The 17,594-nt window shown below is 43.9% G+C and overlaps 3 protein-coding genes across 3 annotated transcripts; all 3 read left to right on the top strand.

The window, feature by feature from the left end:
- The first annotated feature begins 136 nt into the window (after positions 1-136).
- Positions 137-9,546, top strand: LOC135341263 (UDP-glucose:glycoprotein glucosyltransferase 1-like). The gene is made up of 32 exons (XM_064537772.1): positions 137-421; positions 478-566; positions 658-776; positions 922-1,218; positions 1,312-1,408; positions 1,462-1,537; positions 1,599-1,699; positions 1,896-2,056; positions 3,057-3,145; positions 3,196-3,349; positions 3,409-3,468; positions 3,526-3,585; positions 3,649-3,846; positions 3,969-4,064; positions 4,120-4,203; positions 4,256-4,324; positions 4,376-4,493; positions 4,549-4,635; positions 4,711-4,805; positions 4,893-5,156; positions 5,252-5,502; positions 6,568-6,750; positions 6,866-7,107; positions 7,279-7,471; positions 7,557-7,742; positions 7,861-7,977; positions 8,070-8,154; positions 8,201-8,383; positions 8,471-8,574; positions 8,767-8,989; positions 9,074-9,139; positions 9,301-9,546. The coding sequence occupies exons 1-32, from the start codon at positions 294-296 to the stop codon at positions 9,451-9,453; spliced, it is 4,428 nt and encodes a 1,475-aa protein (XP_064393842.1). The 5' UTR covers positions 137-293; the 3' UTR covers positions 9,454-9,546.
- A 153-nt stretch (positions 9,547-9,699) lies between these two features.
- Positions 9,700-14,658, top strand: LOC135341278 (cholesterol 24-hydroxylase-like). Its single transcript, XM_064537792.1, has 14 exons — positions 9,700-12,169; positions 12,214-12,417; positions 12,469-12,541; positions 12,594-12,639; positions 12,735-12,873; positions 12,939-13,109; positions 13,401-13,551; positions 13,605-13,664; positions 13,711-13,783; positions 13,833-13,917; positions 14,022-14,138; positions 14,191-14,276; positions 14,324-14,393; positions 14,456-14,658. Exons 4-14 carry the CDS (start codon positions 12,629-12,631, stop codon positions 14,603-14,605), a joined length of 1,113 nt encoding a protein of 370 aa, XP_064393862.1. The 5' UTR covers positions 9,700-12,169; positions 12,214-12,417; positions 12,469-12,541; positions 12,594-12,628; the 3' UTR covers positions 14,606-14,658.
- A 135-nt stretch (positions 14,659-14,793) lies between these two features.
- Positions 14,794-17,523, top strand: LOC135341277 (uncharacterized). The gene is made up of 7 exons (XM_064537791.1): positions 14,794-15,025; positions 15,131-15,244; positions 15,304-15,465; positions 15,978-16,129; positions 16,175-16,271; positions 16,316-16,416; positions 16,472-17,523. Exons 1-7 carry the CDS (start codon positions 14,855-14,857, stop codon positions 16,899-16,901), a joined length of 1,227 nt encoding a protein of 408 aa, XP_064393861.1. The 5' UTR covers positions 14,794-14,854; the 3' UTR covers positions 16,902-17,523.
- Positions 17,524-17,594: the final 71 nt, after the last annotated feature.

Genomic DNA, 17,594 nt, shown 5'->3' with positions numbered 1-17,594 from the left:
AAGATAGTACTTTCAACTAGCTTCATTAGAGAAACAATAGTCTACATTTTTGTTGGCTGTCCCTTTACCGCCTAATAGGTTCTACTAAGATGCAGTTAGCTCTATTGACGATCTTTACTGAGAAAGAAAAGGGTCAACTAACCAAGATACCAATCTTTAGGCCTAGCATGCAGTTAGCTCTCTACTGACGATCTTTACTGAAAAGAAAAGGGTCAACTAACCAAGACATCATAAAGACATGTACATGTACGTGGACAGAAAACCGCACACGAAAACTTGACACTTTCTGAATAATGGCTCTCTCTACAGCGCTGATTGCCATCTCCTTGCTCTGTACATACTGTCTAGTAGATGGATCGAAGCCTGTGTCAACAGTCCTCCGTTCGTACTGGCCTCAGACATCAATTATTCTGGAAGCTAGGTAGGTACTTGGTCTAGTCCTAGCTACTGTACTGAGAGATCTCTCTTTGTATGCAGTGAGTTCGTCAGTGAATATGATCAGAGAGCATTCTGGAGTTTTGTCGAGTCAACGCTTGATTTGGACAAGTCAACGCTGAACGACAAAGGTACGTGTAGTTACAATATAATAATCAGTATTTTATATGTAAATTGGTTTCATATTCATGATGTGAGTGCTGTTACGTATTGTCCCTGTAGAGCTTTATGAGGCGGTGTTGGATCGCAGCGAGCCACTGCTTTCCCCCACAGTGTACAGCCTCTTCATACTCTCCCTATCACTGCACACACACTCGCCCATCGTGGAAATGTTCAACCAGGTACGTACGTACATGTACAAAATCTGCTTATGAGAATGATGAAAATAAAATACGACGCTGTAGATTTACAATGCTATAAATTGAGAAGTACTGCACCCCTGCATCCCCCCCCCCCCACACACACCCCATCCACACACACACACAGGTGGCACTGGAGAGACTTGCTGTGTTCGGTTCGGTCAGTTGCTCCTCATTCATTGAGATCAGAGGATCCCTCCATTGCTCGATTGAAGACGCCCTCTCCGCGCTTGACTCCTCCTCCAACAGTGAGACCACAGCCATCTATGAGTTCGACCACATCCACCCTCGCTCGGTTGAGGGTGCTCCAACAGCTGTACTCTACACTGAGCTTGGTAGAGAAGGATTTTCCTCGCTGCACACTACCATGGTAACACTTGCTAAGGAGGGGAGAATAAGATATGTCCTCAGGCACTACCAGTCGGTGAGTGTGGAGCAATTTTTGGAAAGATTGTACTCCGTTAAATTGTTTTATAAAAAACTAAGTACTTTAAATTCAGTGAATGTTGTGTTTTAGGAGCGTGGTGATGTGAGGGTTGTGCTGAGTGGGTGGGGAGTGGAGCTGGCCATTAAGAACTCAGAGTACAAGGCCGTGGATGACTCAAAAGTCAAAGGTAGGAGACGGTATTGACTCGCTCCGCCCATCATTGTGCCCATCCATACCCAGAGGATGACTCCCGCGTTGTGGAACAAGCAGATGAAGGTGGTGAGGACGTGGAGGGGTTCATATTCTCCACACTGAGGTGAGCTCTCAGAGTGATTGTGGTCGGTATGACTACTGCCCTGGTGGTCCCATTTCTACAGATCGCGACACCCTCACTTGAAAGAAAACTTAGAGGAGTTTCAAACTCACTTGCGACATGCAACCAGAGAATTACCAGAGCTTAAACTGTGGCAACTACAAGGTCAGTTGTTAGTAGCTACCACACAGTGTAATTTATTCTAAGCTACCTAGGCAAAAAGCATAGCATTGTAATTAGTTGTTCTTGTACGCTCGCTGTAGTAATGGCATGATTGTCATTGTTGGGTACAGCCTAATTAACACTGGCTGCACAGTTTCTATAATTATGGCTCTGCGTTAGTTTCAATTCCCCTCACCAGAACTTGGACTGCAAGCCGCCCAGCGTGTGATGAGCTCCAGTCCACAGCTGGCTCTCAAGCTGCTCAAGGACATTGCTCAAAGTGTGCCCATGGCTGCTAAGTCTCTCTATCGACTGCCAGTGGACAAGGAACTGAGGAGGGAGGTAGCTGCCAACCAGAAGGTGTGTGCCCACTTACATTGGGACTACTGCTATTTTACATGTAGTGTTAACCCTTTCCCGGCTTTGGACGACATATGTCGTCCAGCGGACTGAGATTTTTCAAAAATTTGCTGTGCGGGCTGTGTTGGAGCTATGCGCACGCTGTAGGTACCAGCACATGCGCATTGAGCTGCTCTTTCACATGGTATTTTCAACATCTTGCTTCGAGGTACGCTTTGTGCAGTACTGTCGAAAGAAAAGTGACCGTTTGATGATGGCTTCAAGATCTTTGTAGTACAACCTCAGCGGGGTTCTAGAGCTGCTAGACAGTGAGAATATCTATGCTTATGGCCTTGTAGAGTGAGAGGACAGTGACTGGGATAGTAGCTTGGTAGGAAGCTACCTCAAGCTAAAAAATAAAGAGCCTGAGGAGCCTGAAGGAGCTGGACCAAGTTTCTGGATCTGGTAAGTCTAGAGTAGCATTTGTACAACATACTGTATTCTGATAGCTTCAGGATAGCTTCAGTATAGGTTTGCTTAGGCTAGTTAGTACAGCAGTGGATATCATGAGCCACCATTGAACTTGTAAACGTGTGTGTAGGTGAAGAACGTTTCCCGGGAAAAGGGCGTCTGCTGATACGACCTCACAGAGAAGTTTCGGCAGATCCTGATCGAACTATGTCACCGTGAGAATATTGAGAACACTTACTTAGTGTCTATAGTCACTTTGTGCCTTCGTATAATATTGTTTGTGTATATAATTGTGAATGTTTGTAAACAATCGCTAATTAGTTGGGGGTGGTCAGTTGCTAGGTAACGATGATGATGCCATGGTACCCCCGGGGTCTGGGCTACCTGTAGGAAATAGTTACGAGTGATTTCAATGTATGGTTCATAAGATATGGATTTTTAAAGAAAAACATGTATTTATTCTGTATTATTTTGTTTTAATTAAAGCCGGGAAAGGGTTAACTGTTGTCAAGTTGTCAGTTTCTTTATAGAGAAATGAATAATTTCACAGGTGTTGGGTAGCATGGGCATAGGCCCAGGGAGCAGTGTGCTGCTACTCAATGGAATCATCATCCAGAATGAAAACACTGATATATTCCAGTGAGTTACACGATATTTTTGTCACATGACTTGGATGCTTATTAACATAGGCTAATTGAAATGCTGATGTCTGAGGCTCGGCTGCTAGAGGGGTTATCAGGCCTGTCCATCGGTCCCAGTGACCACGCCGCCCTCGCCAAACTTCCTGTCCACGCTGCAGACTCCAATAGCTTCACAGTGGATATACGCAACGAGTCCATCATCGTGAGTGATTATGTGATCACCCCCCCTTACCTCTTGACTGGCATGCGCCTCTTCCACAGTTTATCAATGATCTGGAAAACGACCGACACTATCGGGCATGGCCAAAGTCACTAAGAGAAGTACGTTACTTATGGTAGGAGGTATAGAACAGTGTGCTCTAATGTGTGTGTGTTTAGTTCATGCAGCCAGCCTATCCTGGTACTCTCAGACAAGTGGCTAGAAATGTCTTCAATATTGTAAGTTCTTCTTGCATGTACCCCCCCCCACATATCCTAGACGCCTCCGCCCCCCACACACAGGTGTTCATGATTGACCCTGTGACCCCTGACGGCAAGGAAATGGTGGAGTACATCAAGCTGTTCCTGGATCACAATGTTCCGGCCAGACTGGGGGTGCTGTTGTTGCCTAGCAATGACGAGGGGGTCAGCCTCTCCCGAGGGTTTGCTCAGCTGGTGAAGGACAAGTCACCTCGTGATGCCTTCAAATGGTTCAACAAGGTCAGCAAACAGAGAAAGATGTACATGCAATAGTTGTGTCTATACTATATTTAACTTTTATTGACACAGAAAACACTATTAAAATGCCCATCATTGCAACTCTACATTGTCGATCTCTACAGGTGCTGTCTATAGGCAACTTGACTGTGGAGAGTGTCAGAACTCACTTTGAAGAGAAGTATAAGAAAGAGATTCAGGAAGACGATACCCTCATCCTGGTGAGACCTCCTCTCCTTGTTTGCTACCTCCTTGTAACTACCCTCAATTTTGCAGAAATCTCGTGAGTTTTTCTCAAGCAAGGGATTCGATGAGGCCCCTCAAGTGCTGGTGAACGGTGTTCAGCTGGACGTGACAGAGGTTAGAACCATGGTAATGTATCAGCAACCCACCCTATCCCCCCTTATCACAGGATCTGGAGACTGGGATCGTGGGCACTATTCAGAAACAGATGTACTCCATACAGCAAGCAATCTACACCGTAAGCACACTAACTAAGTTTCGGTTTCAGTTTACCGATGTTTTTTTCCAGAACAAGCTGAACGACCAGATGAACGTGTATGACTACCTGTTGAACAAGTCCAATGTTCTAGAGCGTCTCAACAAACATGTTGTCACCAAGGGGAAGCAGCTGGACTTATCGGGAAGGGGTATGCAATGTGTGGCAGCTAAGGGGTGTGGTGTAATTGTATCTAATTTCTGCAGCTCTGGCAGAGAGGGATGGCGTTCTGTCTGATCGAGAGCTGTCCACACTCACGGCTAGCAAAGTACACTACTACAGCAATGCCCAGGGTGAGAGGAAAAACTAGCCACTGTCCTTTAATTGCTACCAGCTCTTTAACACACTGTACCTGCTGTCTTATCCAGGAGAGTTCTTGACGAAAGAGTTGAGTGTGTGGGTGGTCGGTGACTACTCCACGGCTCAGACTAGACAGGCAGCACTGGAGGCTCTTCAATTTGCAGTAAGTCATGCTCTGTCACGGCTCTCATATTACAGTCTGCTTTCAGACTCAGTATGCATTATTTTGAACTCTATTAATCTGGTGTAGGACTCCGATGACCGTGTGAGGGTTGGACTGATACCAAGTTCCTCCTCTTCTCACGCTAGTCTCATAGAGGCTAATCTACGATCGGGAGGGGACTGGTCTGTTGTCCGTCAGATCCTCTCCACTGAGACCCCAAAGGATGGCCAGCGGGGGCTTAGGTTTGAGACTGTAGCGGCTGGTAATGATGTCATCAGAGATCATGTGACCTTTGTCTCCCAGACTGTGGGAGTATCTCCTCAGTCAACCACCATCATAGCCAATGGCAGAGTAAGTACTCCTTAAGATGTTTGTTGTCTAATGTGATATGAAGCCTTAACCTCTTTTAGTTCATACCATACTATGTGTATTACGTTTCTATACAGGTGGTTGGACCTCTGGGCCCTAACGACAGCTTCACCAAGGCAGACTACCAGCTGCTGGCCTCTGTGGAGTCCTCCCAGTACACCCAGTCCCTGGTAGAGCTTGTAAATGACCTGACCATTGAGGGCCTCGACGCAGACAATGACACGAGCTCTTTTCGGAGTGAGCTACACATGAAGCTAGCCTCTCTACTGCTGAGTCAGCCAAAGAGGCGGCGACTGGCTGATCTACCAACACTCAAGACTGAACACAGGTACATTGGGAGAATTATTGTGGTGTATGCTATTGCTGTTACCATAGATTGAATAGGGAGAGGGATTGGAAACAGAAGTAGCGTCACGTGACATTTTACATTGAATTTGCAGCATGGCACCAGAGAGCCTTTGATGTCAATCCGTGTTACGGTTGCTCAACACGCGGGAAACAATGTTTCATGAATTATGATCGCTACAAGATATTCAGAGCCCCCCTAAAATGTCATTCTCATGCCCCCTAATGGTGAGCATCAGTTGGAAAAGAAAAAATACATTTTTGACTTTTGTGAAGAGAGCTAGAGGTACAAAACATGCTATGAGATCTTTATGTACCTAGAATGCTTCTAATATAGCTAAGACTGTGCAACTCATCGGTGTGCTGTGTCCCATATGGTCTCAAGTGTCAGTTGGAAGTGCAAGTTTTAGTACAAATGCAAGCAGACAAGATTTTACCAACATTAGATACACAGCCTCGATTAAACCCCGCGTAGCGCGGATATAAATCGAGGTAACTTCCGTTTCCAATCCCTCTCCCTATTCAATCTATGCTGTTACCAAGTTGACATTCCAGCACTACCATACATTTATATCGGATTTCGAATGGCGAGGTTTTTTAATTGCGAGTTTTCGCAGAAATTGAAAGACATGCAAAGAGTGAGCATTCGCAGTAGTTAGAAACGCAATCAGACTTGACAGTTGTACAGTGTCATTTGTATTTGATTAACCTCGCATTCGAAACCCGATATACGGTATTTATATACACACTGCTGTATACACGTGTGGGGATTTTCTATGAAACTTGCTTGAGTATAGAATGCCCTGTTTCATATTGATGATAAGGTAATTATCTCTTAAATTTTTGTCAGGCCATTTTTTGGCGAAAAACAAAGATTGTATAAAGACGTGCCAAAACTTTTGCTAATTTTGGTCCCAGGCTCACCTATGGGACAGTGGAAATCAGGTCTCACATTAATTGCACCTTTTTAATAGCTACATGTGCAAAAACGCTTCGATATTGGACCTTCTAAACTTGAATTACTGACTACCACTTCTTTCCTTTTTAGTGTGCTCCAGTTGCCTGCTCCAGAGGGAGGCGTGGCTATGAAGGTGGTGGCTATCATCGACCCCCTCTCCTCGGAGGCTCAGAAACTAGCCCCCCTGTTGCAAGTGTTGCAGGTAGCACTGCCCCTGGACATCACACTGGTGCTAAATCCTGTACCCAAGCTGACTGAATTGCCAGTCAAAAGGTAGCAGTATAATTATTATGTGTATGGAGGAAGAGCATTTTTCAGTTTATGATTTCCAAATTTGTGTAAGATCAATGCAATGCACCTTAAGAAATATACATTCCCACCCCCACAGTTTCTATCGCTATGTACTTGAACCTGAGCTCTCCTTCACGTCAGATGGGGCAGCTGTGACTCCGATGGCTGTGTTCAGTGACCTCCCTCAGACCTCCCTTCTCACCCTTCACCTAGACGTTCCCCACTCTTGGCTGGTGGAGGCTGTCTGGTCTCCTCACGACCTCGACAACATTCATCTGGATGGCGTAGTGGGGGGTGGGGTACAGGCTGACTTCCAACTTAAGAACATACTAGTGGAAGGTGAGTAGCCTCACTGGACGTGGATTGCTCTATAGTATGTGTTGGTGGTATTTTTTACAAGTCGTACCTGGCCTGGCAGAGCTTGATTTGGGGTTGGGGCCCTGCAATCTTCCCGAGTGAAGGCCTGAGTAGTGGTGATGGTCACTAATTATGTGTTTCCCAATGCATTAGGGCAATGCTTTGATGAGAGGTCTAGTCAACCCGTGCCTGGTCTGGAGTATGTGCTGGGCACACGCAGTGCACCTGCCAAGTTTGACACTATTGTCATGGCCAACCTGGGCTACTTTCAACTCAAGGCGGGCCCCGGGGTCTGGGTGCTGCAGCTGAGAGATGGCCGCTCAAGTCAAATCTATGCTATTCAAAGGTGAGTTGTTGTGTCACAGATCTGATCCATACGACATACAAGCTTGTTTGTACTTAATAGAATTCATATATGTGTTTGCATGCAGTCACATAGGTGGTGATGACCAGCAAGAGTCTAGTATTGGGATTACAGTAAAGGATTTCAAAGGTGCGGGGGTGGTGGTCTACGTTGCTAAGCGACCGGACATGAAGTCGGCTCAGCTCCTCTCAGGAGATGAGGAGGCCAACACTGGTAAAGAAGAGGAGAAAAATCTGTGGGACAGTCTCTCCAGGTGAGCTGCAGGTCCCTTTGTTAGAGTGGCTGTGTATTCGGGTGCAATCAGGAGTAGATGGTATAATCCTTTAGTTGTAGAGTGTTACACATTCTTGTATCCAGGATTTTATCTGCAGTTTCATGGGAGGAGGGGATGAGCCGAAGGAGGAGGAGAAGAGAGTGACTGTGGGCACTGATGAGACCATCAACATCTTCTCTTTGGCCTCAGGGCACCTCTATGAGAGATTCCTAAGGTACAATCTGTTGTTTATCGTGCATATACATGTATGTCATGAATTGTAGTCCATCTATTGTTTACATGCTGTACATGTTGGTTCTTTCACAGAATTATGATGCTGAGTGTTCTCAAGCAAACGCATAACCCAGTCAAGTTTTGGTTCCTCAAAAATTTCCTCTCCCCAACTTTCAAGGTAACTCACGTGTTTTCACACGATTATCATAATTATGACCCTACAGGATTTTATCCCCCACATGGCACAACACTACGGGTTTGAGTACGAGCTTGTGGAGTACAAGTGGCCACGATGGCTCCACGCACAAACTCAGAAACAGAGGATCATCTGGGGCTACAAGATTCTCTTCTTGGACGTTTTGTTTCCTCTCTCCGTCAAGAAGATCATATTTGTCGATGCTGACCAGGTACGTTCCCTTCACTTATAAATGGAGTATTGATTAGAATCTGTTGGAATTGATAGACAACGAATAAAGTCACTGCTCCTTCTTCAGATTGTGCGTACTGACCTGCGTGAACTGTTGGAGATAGACCTTCATGGTGCCCCTTACGCTTACACTCCCTTCTGTGATAGCAGGCCAGACATGGCTGGATTCAGGTGAGTAAAATAACAAACGTTTTGCTGGATAAGAAGAGGAGTTCCCCAGCAGTGTCTGGTGTGTATAGCTTCCTAATTATTACCTTCCAATTGAGGCACTAAAATCTCTAATTATTGAGGCGCTAACATGTACATGTACTGCATGTTGTGCCTTGTTTTGGTTTAAAATTCTGAGAATTTCCTGTCACACAGATTCTGGGATTCAGGTTACTGGAAGAATCATCTGGGCAACAGACGCTACCACATCAGTGCCCTGTATGTTATTGACCTGCTTCGGTTTAGACAGCTGGCTGCAGGTGATCGACTGAGAGGCCAGTACCAGGCCCTTTCGCAGGATCCCAACAGTCTGGCCAACCTGGACCAGGACCTGCCCAACAACATGATCCATGCCGTACCCATACACTCACTCCCCCAGGTGAGTGCATACCAAGCAGTAATTGCTTTCTGTGGGGGATATCTTATAGTTTCCTCGTCAATTTTTCCTTTTCCCTGTTCTCAGGAGTGGCTGTGGTGTGAGACTTGGTGCAGCCTGGAGTCAAAGAGTGCTGCTAAGACAATTGATTTGGTGAGTTTCTATGTTGTATGTGTGTGTGTGTGTGTGTGTTTGGGGGTATACTTCTGCACTCTTACTGTTGTGTATTTGTGTTGTGTGCTTCAAGCATACATGTATGTGTGTGGTGTAGTGTACTTAAATATGATATGTTCATGCGGCCACTTTGCACACAGTGCAATAACCCTCTGACGAAGGAGCCTAAACTGAATGCAGCTGTTCGTATAGTCCCAGAGTGGACGTCCTATGACAACGAGATCAAAGAGCTGATGCAGGCTGACAACAGTACGCCTCAGGACTCCCCTAAACACACTCATACTGAACTCTAGAAGAAATATCTTGAAGCTATAATTCAAAATCATCATTACCCTGTGTTGTTTTGTTATGCAGTGGTATTTCCTGGTATTGTTATATACAATGAACCTGTCTATAGTGATCACCCATGGCCCCACCAACAGTAGCTGTAATAAAGAGGTGGCCTGCTTATATTATACAAATTGTAAAGAGGCCCACTGTAATACACAGTTGTATGGGGTGACCTCTCTGTAGGAGAAGGAGAAGAACATAACCCTGGCATTAGCTCCAGGTATTCCTGTATGGTTGTTTACAAACCATAACATAGCCACCAGTGGAAGCTATAATTATATAATACCTATGTAAGAAAGACATTCCATGTCAAGTCAAACAAAAAAATAAGCACCCCCTCCGATTTCAACGAATTGGCATAATTAGCGGGTATATTTCGAGGGTATACACTTTCGCGGAATGACAATTAGAAAGGTTTTCGCAGATTTAATTTTCGCAGAATAGCACTTTCTGTAGGATGCATGCATGTGATATTAATTCGTGGGTATAAATGTTCGCGGTAGATGCTTGATCAACAAAAACCACGAACATTTATACCCTCGAAATATACCTGCTATACAGTACATACCTTACCATAAGTTATATATCCACACCGAATTTTAGCCCCCCATGTGTCATATGGCTTCTTAGACGAGCCTAATTTACCCAAATTCAGAAGACAGAATTAATTATGCTCTAAGAATTAGTGTATAGGTGGGTCATCGAAATTGGTGAATTTTCAAAGGCTCGTCACTATAAGAAGCCATATGACATATAGGGCTAAAATTTGGTTATGGTAAGGTACCATATAGTGGGTATATTTCGAGGGTATACATTTTTACGGAAATGCCTTTAGATTTAATTTTCATGGAATAGCGCCTTTTTGCGCATGCGATATTAAATTCGCGGTTATAAATGTTCGCGGTACATGCCTAATCCGCGAAAACCAAGAACATTTATACCCTCGAAATATACCCGCTATACAGTATGTATATGCCAAGTTTAGTCTTGCAAGTGATCTCGGCCTCCTATAGGCCTTGACCACAATCTACTGCTTGTGGCACTCACAGCCATGTAGAGACTTAACTATAATTTTATGTTGTATAGCTTCCAGCCCCCATTATCACTGCTTCCACAATTTCATTGAGGTATGTGTATCACTCATGTGTTTTGTGTAAATTCTGAGAATTTGCTTTGCATAGATTCTGGGCAACACTACCACATTAGTGCCCTGTATATTATATGTATCTATAATTATTTCGAGGGTATAAATTTTCCCGGAAATGCTTTTAGGACGAATTTAATTTTCGTGGAATAGCGCCTTTTGCAGCATGCATGCATGCTGTGTAGATATGTTATGTTGTATAGCTTCCAGTCCCCATTATCACTGCTTCCACAATTTCATTGAGGTATGTGTATCACTCATGTGTTTTGTGTAAATTCTGAGAATTTGCTTTGCATAGATTCTGGGCAATCTGCAACCACCAACACTACCACATTAGTGCCCTGTATATTATATGTATCTGTAATTATTTCGAGGGTATAAATTATTTTCCCGGAAATACCTTTAGGACGAATTTAATTTTCGTGGAATAGCGCCTTTTGCAGCATGCATGCATGCTATGTAGATATGTTATGTTGTATAGCTTCCAGTCCCCATTATCACTGCTTCCACAATTTCATTGAGGTCACTCATGTGTTTTGTGTAAATTCTGAAAATTTGCTTTGCATAGATTCTGGGCAATCTGCAACCACCAATACTACCACATCAGTGCCCTGTATGTGACCGGCTTTTCGGTTTAGGCAGCTGGCTGCAAGTGTTTGACTGACAGGCCAGTACCAGGCCCTCTCTCAGGATCCCAACACTTACAGTCTAGCCAACCTTACCCAATAACACATGATCCACGCCGTACGCATAACACTCACTCCCCCAGGTTTGTCCATACCAGGCATGCAGGCACAATGGCTTTCTGTGATCAGGGAGGGAGGACAAAACAAATTTCCTTGTCGATTTTTTTCTTTTCCCTGTCCTGAGACTTTGTGCAGCCTGGAGTTAACGAGTACTGCCAAGACAATTGATTTGGTAAGTTACTGTGTTGTGTGTGTATTCTATGCATACTTTTGTATTTGTGTTGTGTACGTGCTTTAAGCATACGTGTATGTGTGTGGTGTAGTGTTCATGCGGCCACTTTGCACACAATTAAGTGACGAAGGAGCCCAAACTGAATACAGCTGTTTGTATTGTATAGTCCCAGAGTGGACGTCCTATTACAATGAATCAAAGAGCTCATGCAGGCTGACAATAGTACGCCTCAGGACTCTCCTATACACACACATGCAGTCTAGAAAAATATCTGTTCTTGAAATTCATTACACTGGAACGCAGTCATATAATAACAGTTCCTGGTATTTTTATCTATAAGGGACCATTTTCTGGGAATATACAAAAACAACTATAATTATAGTTAACCATCGGCTCGATCCCTTTTAGTTATAGGCTGTAGCGGCTATATAAGAGTGGGGGTGCATGCACGTAGTTACAAGTGTTGAACCTCATCAAGAAATGTTCATTGTCTCAATTGTTGGTCTGCTTGTGGCGGCAAGCCTCTCCCTCGGAGCTTGTCTGTTCCTCCTCTACACAGCCTACGTCTTCTTTCTGCACAGAAAGTACTCAAACCTTCCATCTCCAAAGCGACCAAGGTGGGTCAATATAATTGTCTGATTTTAATTCACTTATTTTGCAGTTTCTACCTCGGTCATATTCCTGACATCCTCCAAGCCCGAAAGAAAAACAGAAAGTCCATCTCATTCGCAATTATCTGTAAGCACTGGTAAGTGTTGAACTGCTGCATGTGGTGTGCAGGATGGAAGCTGCCAACAGTGACACTATTGTTGTCTTCTTTTTTCATCAACCAAGAGTGCTTATTGCAGACCCTAATGTTGTGAAGGTGAAAGAAAATGAATAGGTTTGTGTATAATTATACCATTTCCAATTGCAGATGATTGCCATGGACAGCAAGCATGGGAAATCAGTAGAATTTATGAAACCACTTGTGAATCTCTTTGGAAAAGGTATAATTTTATATGCAATTCCGATCATTCTACGTAGAATCTGCTCATACAGATTTTTAGGCCGCTCTCTGCTGCTGATGCCCGATTATGAATCATGGGTAAAGAAAATTATGGATCCTGCATTCTCAAAACAGTATATGTCTGCATGTGATCCTATGAAGTATTGTCTATGTGTTACTCTAATAAAATGCAGATTTTTGCAAGGGCTTGTTCCAAAGTTCAACTCGATTGTTGACTGCCACCTGAAGAAGCTACAACCTCTTGCTAATGGTAAAACCAGCACCCCCCTTGCATTCTACATTCAACAGTTTGTGCTCAGCATCGTTTCTGAGGTTAGACAATGTAAAGGCTTTTTTGTCCCCACTAATTCTATGTATCTCTATACATCTGCACACAGTGTTTCTTCGGCACCAGCCTCAGTGCAATGTGTGCAAATGCTGCTCGGCACATTACAGTCCCTGCCAGGTTTGCCTCCGGCCGCTTCAGGGAGCCACTGATGTACATCCTCTGGAGAGTCAATGAGGGCCTCATGACAAGCATTTCATCTGCAGCACCTACACTGATGAGAGTGAGTCAATTTGTCTAGTGTATATACTCTAAGTCGCTTCGTTAGCTAGCTTCGAGAGCCCATGCATGTTAAAATCCCATGCCGTATTCCTGCGAGCATCAAACCACAATGATGTGAACTTTGGCTTCGCAAACATAAGATTGCTATACCGTACGTTGTATGACATCACAATCCTTGCCTGATTGCAAACTTAGATAGCAAAGTGTCAAACATTTCTTCTGATTAGGCTCATTCGCAAAAGGGTTTTCACTTGCAGAACATTGTAATACCTACGGTACTACCTTCTTACAGTTCTACAGCCCAGTTGAAACTAAGGAGTACCAAGATGCCATAAGTGCGGTGAGGAAGTTGGGCAGGGACCAGATTGAAGCGAGGATCAAGGCCATCGAAAGTGGACAGGAAACACCAACAGATTTGCTCAATCAAATCCTCCAGTTAGCCTGTAAGTGGATGATGCTCAAACAGTGTATGTGTACATGATCATCCCGTATGCAGCTTTAAATGGATTTGGTATGGAAGAGCTGGTGGATAATTTTTACAGCTTTCTGGGTGCAGGTATGTTATCACAACCCCCTACACTTAATAGCAGTCGTTAATACAGGTTTTGACACTACACTGAATACGATACAGTTCTCCATCATCCTGCTGACACAACACCCTAACATCATGATCAGGTATGCCCCTTAAAATTAACGACAACCATTGATGCTCCTCCCATTCAAGGGTAGTGGAGGAGGTGGGTGAGGTGCTGGGAGATAGAACCCAAGTGACCGTTGAGGACCTGAAAAAACTCACCTACATGGAGCAGGTGCTGTTGTACTGATTGCATGCACTATTATTTTACTGTACTTAGTGCCTCTGTAGTGAATAGTGTTCACAGTTACTTTGGACATTATGTTTGTATTCTGGCAGGTTTTGTATGAGACTCTTCGTTTGTACACCATCATATCAGGTGGCATACCGAAATCGTTGCACTGTGACGTAAACGTAGATGAAGACCTAACCATACCAGCAAAGACTACTTGTATGGTAAGCTTATATTCTGCCACTCTCACAATACATGTGGCTACTGTATCCACAGCTGATATCTTCCGTCATCTCAAGCAAAGCCAAATACTTTGAGGACCCCGAAGTATTCAATCCTGATCGCTTTGTTCCGGCTACTTCGTAAGTAGATCTAGCTACACATGCACAACACATTCCCCATATTGCAGGCCTGATGGATTCACTTTCTTCCCGTTTGGCATTGGTCACCGAGCTTGTATTGGGAAACACTTTGCATTGGTGAGTGTCTGAGCTTAATATTGAGACAACAATCATCATAATTATACTGACCTTCCCTGCAGATGGAGGCTAAGATGTTTCTGGCGAGATTTTTCCAGACGTTCACTGTCTCCCTCCCTGACGACTACACGCTGATGCCAGAACTGGAGGGATTGACACTCAAGCCTCAGGGGGACCTGGACTGTACATTGGCTCCTGTGCCCAGAAATTGATCATTGAACTATATAGCTATGACTCATCTAAAGTTATAAATTATGTGTTATAATCAACACCAATTATATATGTGTGGATCATATATAGACTAGATATAGTCTACATGTAGATCTAGCACATTACAGAATGTAGCAACAGTAATATAAGGTGTTCAGCTAGCTATTATCGATCTTTGAGCCCCACCCCTTTCCTGAATATTTATAATTATTGTTGTCAAAATTAATAATGAAACAAAACTTGACTTTGTAATGCTGTGCTCCTTAATACCAAGAGCTGGTCCAGCAGCTTTGGCTGCCTGTGGTTTAATACACTATTCTATGGCCGTGACATTACCTGGAGATGCCTACAACACCCTGCAAGACTACCACCCTCCCTCCTGGGCCCAGCACATCAAGCCTCAGCCCTCTCAATATGTACAGGTAGATCTACTCAGTCATACAGTCCTATTATACTGTAGCTGTGTATTCCATTGTAGATCTATTGTGGCTAAGATGCCTAGTATATGATAGTTCATACTTCTTCAGCTTGCAACAAGACCCACTCCCATCCATCGCTGGCTGTTGCCGGGGGTACCTGAGGGAGTCCAGGTTTCGGTCAAGAGAGATGATATGACGGGAAGCCTTCTCTCTGGGAATAAAGTAACGATGAAACAAAATCCTTAATTACAGTTTTATATAATGCCTCCATTATTCTATAGACCCGTAAGCTTGAGTTCTTGCTGGCTGATGCCCTCCAGAAAGGGTGCGACAATGTGATCACCAGTGGAGGTATTCAATCGAACCATGCTAGGACAACAGCCGTGGCTGCCAGGCAATTAGGTCTGCAACCTCACCTGGTTCTGAGGTGGAAAGGAGAGTTGGTGAGTTAAGGTTATGGTTCGTTTGCTCATGAGCTATAGATGGCTCTGACCGTCATTTTAAGTAGAGTTAGTCTACTTTGTGAGAGTTTCTTGGAAAGGAAAAAACGCTTCAAGCCGCCCTCCAGAATGGTAAGAAGCATCATAATTATAAGAGCAAAAACACAGAGCTAGAAGTGTTTTTGGAACTTTGTGTTAAATTGAGGATCGCTCAGAGCTTCCACTGGAATATCAAAAGACTGCATGATACTTGTTATACACCAATACATTTATCATGTGTGTGCTTCAAACTTCTATCATGGCATTTATAGTTTCACAGAAAAACATGAATATTCATGAGTAACTTTAACTATTATGTGTACAAATCACAGCGTCAGGAATACATTGGATACTCACTCCTCTTAATGTACTCTTGATAGCGTGGATGGCATTTATACCGCATTGGAGCTAACCTTTATTTCTACATTGAAAATCATTCCTATAATCAGTTAATTAGTGAATATTCAACCGTATAGGATCCAAGTGCAGTGGGGTGTACTGGCAATATGTTTCTGAATCGCTGTGTGGGTGCTAAGATAATGCTCGTTCCTCCACTGAAGTACTCAAGCACAGTAAAGGGTGAGGAGAGCCTGAGGCAGATTGTGGAGGAGTACTCACGAGTGCTGAGGTAATGCAATAGTTTACTGTGCTCATAATGCATATAATCACGTAGGTCACAAGGAGCTAATCCCTACATCGTACCTCTTGGAGGCTCAGATGAGATTGGAGTGTGGGGCTACATTCAAGCATTCCAAGAACTACTGGAACAAGTAGGCACAATCAGTTAAATGACAGATTGTTGATTCGTATGCAGGGAGTCGCTGAGAGGTATGATGATTTGGTGGTGGCTGTGGGGAGCGGAGGGACAGTGTGTGGACTAGCACTAGGCAACTATCTCACAGGATCAAAGCTCAAGTTAGTACACATACAGAATGCAATACTCTGACCACTAGGATTGTTTAACATGCAGGATCCATGCTGTGTGCATATGTGATGATGCCAACTATTTCCACGAACACATTGACGAAACTCTTCATGCAATGGGCTTTGAAACCAACTCAGAAGGAAAACCACTACGCTCAAGAAACATTGTGGACATTATTGAAGGCTACAAAGGCCTAGGATATGGCCTCACAACACAAGAGGAGCTGGATCAACTGTTAGAGGTATTTACTGCAACTGGTGTCTCTGTGGACCCTGTGTACACTCTGAAGGGGGTGAGAGGGATGCTGTCAGAGCTCGTTAACAATCCGGAGCGGTTCGCTGGGAAGAGGGTACTCTATCTACACACTGGTGGAGTATTTGGGTTATATGATGGAAGAATGGAGCAAGTGCTATTGAACAATCAGACTTCAAATAATGTATTTAGCTATAAAGATGTCATTACATCTACTTCTTGATGTGTATTTATGCCTCGAGGCGTAGCCGCACGAGGGATACGGTAAAGCTGACTGTGTGTGTGTCTGTCTGTCTGTGTGTGTGTGTGTGTATTCCAGCTATAACTGCTCAACGGTTACAATGCGACGAAAACTAACAGCTTCTATAGGCTTCTAGCCACGTTCTCTTGGATTTTGATTTGTGGATTAGCAAACTAAAGCTTCTTTCTCGAGTTATGGCTAGTTTGACTCACATTGAAGGCTGTTGCAGTCTCTTCAGAATCTTTCATAGCATCATCTGTTCGCACAAACTTTCTATTCAACTTATGAGTTAGCCTTGCACTTAAGCGCTAGCTTTTTGTTGGCTACAAGAGTTAGAAAGAGCTGCTAAAGAAGCTAGCTATTTTAGTAGCCATTATTGATTGAACTGCAGACACACCCCTATTCCTGGATGTAGATCTAATGCGCATGCGCGCTCAATACCACGTGTAAGAGAATCCATTTTGCAGAGAATCAGCTTTGTTGAGGTCCAGGTAAGCTACAAACCAACCTTTTCTGATAATTACTCAATTTATATTATTTGTTACTGTGTTTAATCAATTGCTAACACCTATTCTGTCAATTTGAAATCATAATTATTGCAAATTATTAACCTTTCTAATACTTGTGAGCGAAAGCAAAAACATGGCGAGAGGCATTAGCACAGCGCCAGCTTGA

This window comes from Halichondria panicea, chromosome 9 (assembly GCF_963675165.1).
Source record: "Halichondria panicea chromosome 9, odHalPani1.1, whole genome shotgun sequence".
NCBI classification, from domain to species: Eukaryota; Metazoa; Porifera; class Demospongiae; order Suberitida; family Halichondriidae; genus Halichondria; species Halichondria panicea.
This window is presented reverse-complemented; position numbering and strand designations above follow the sequence as displayed.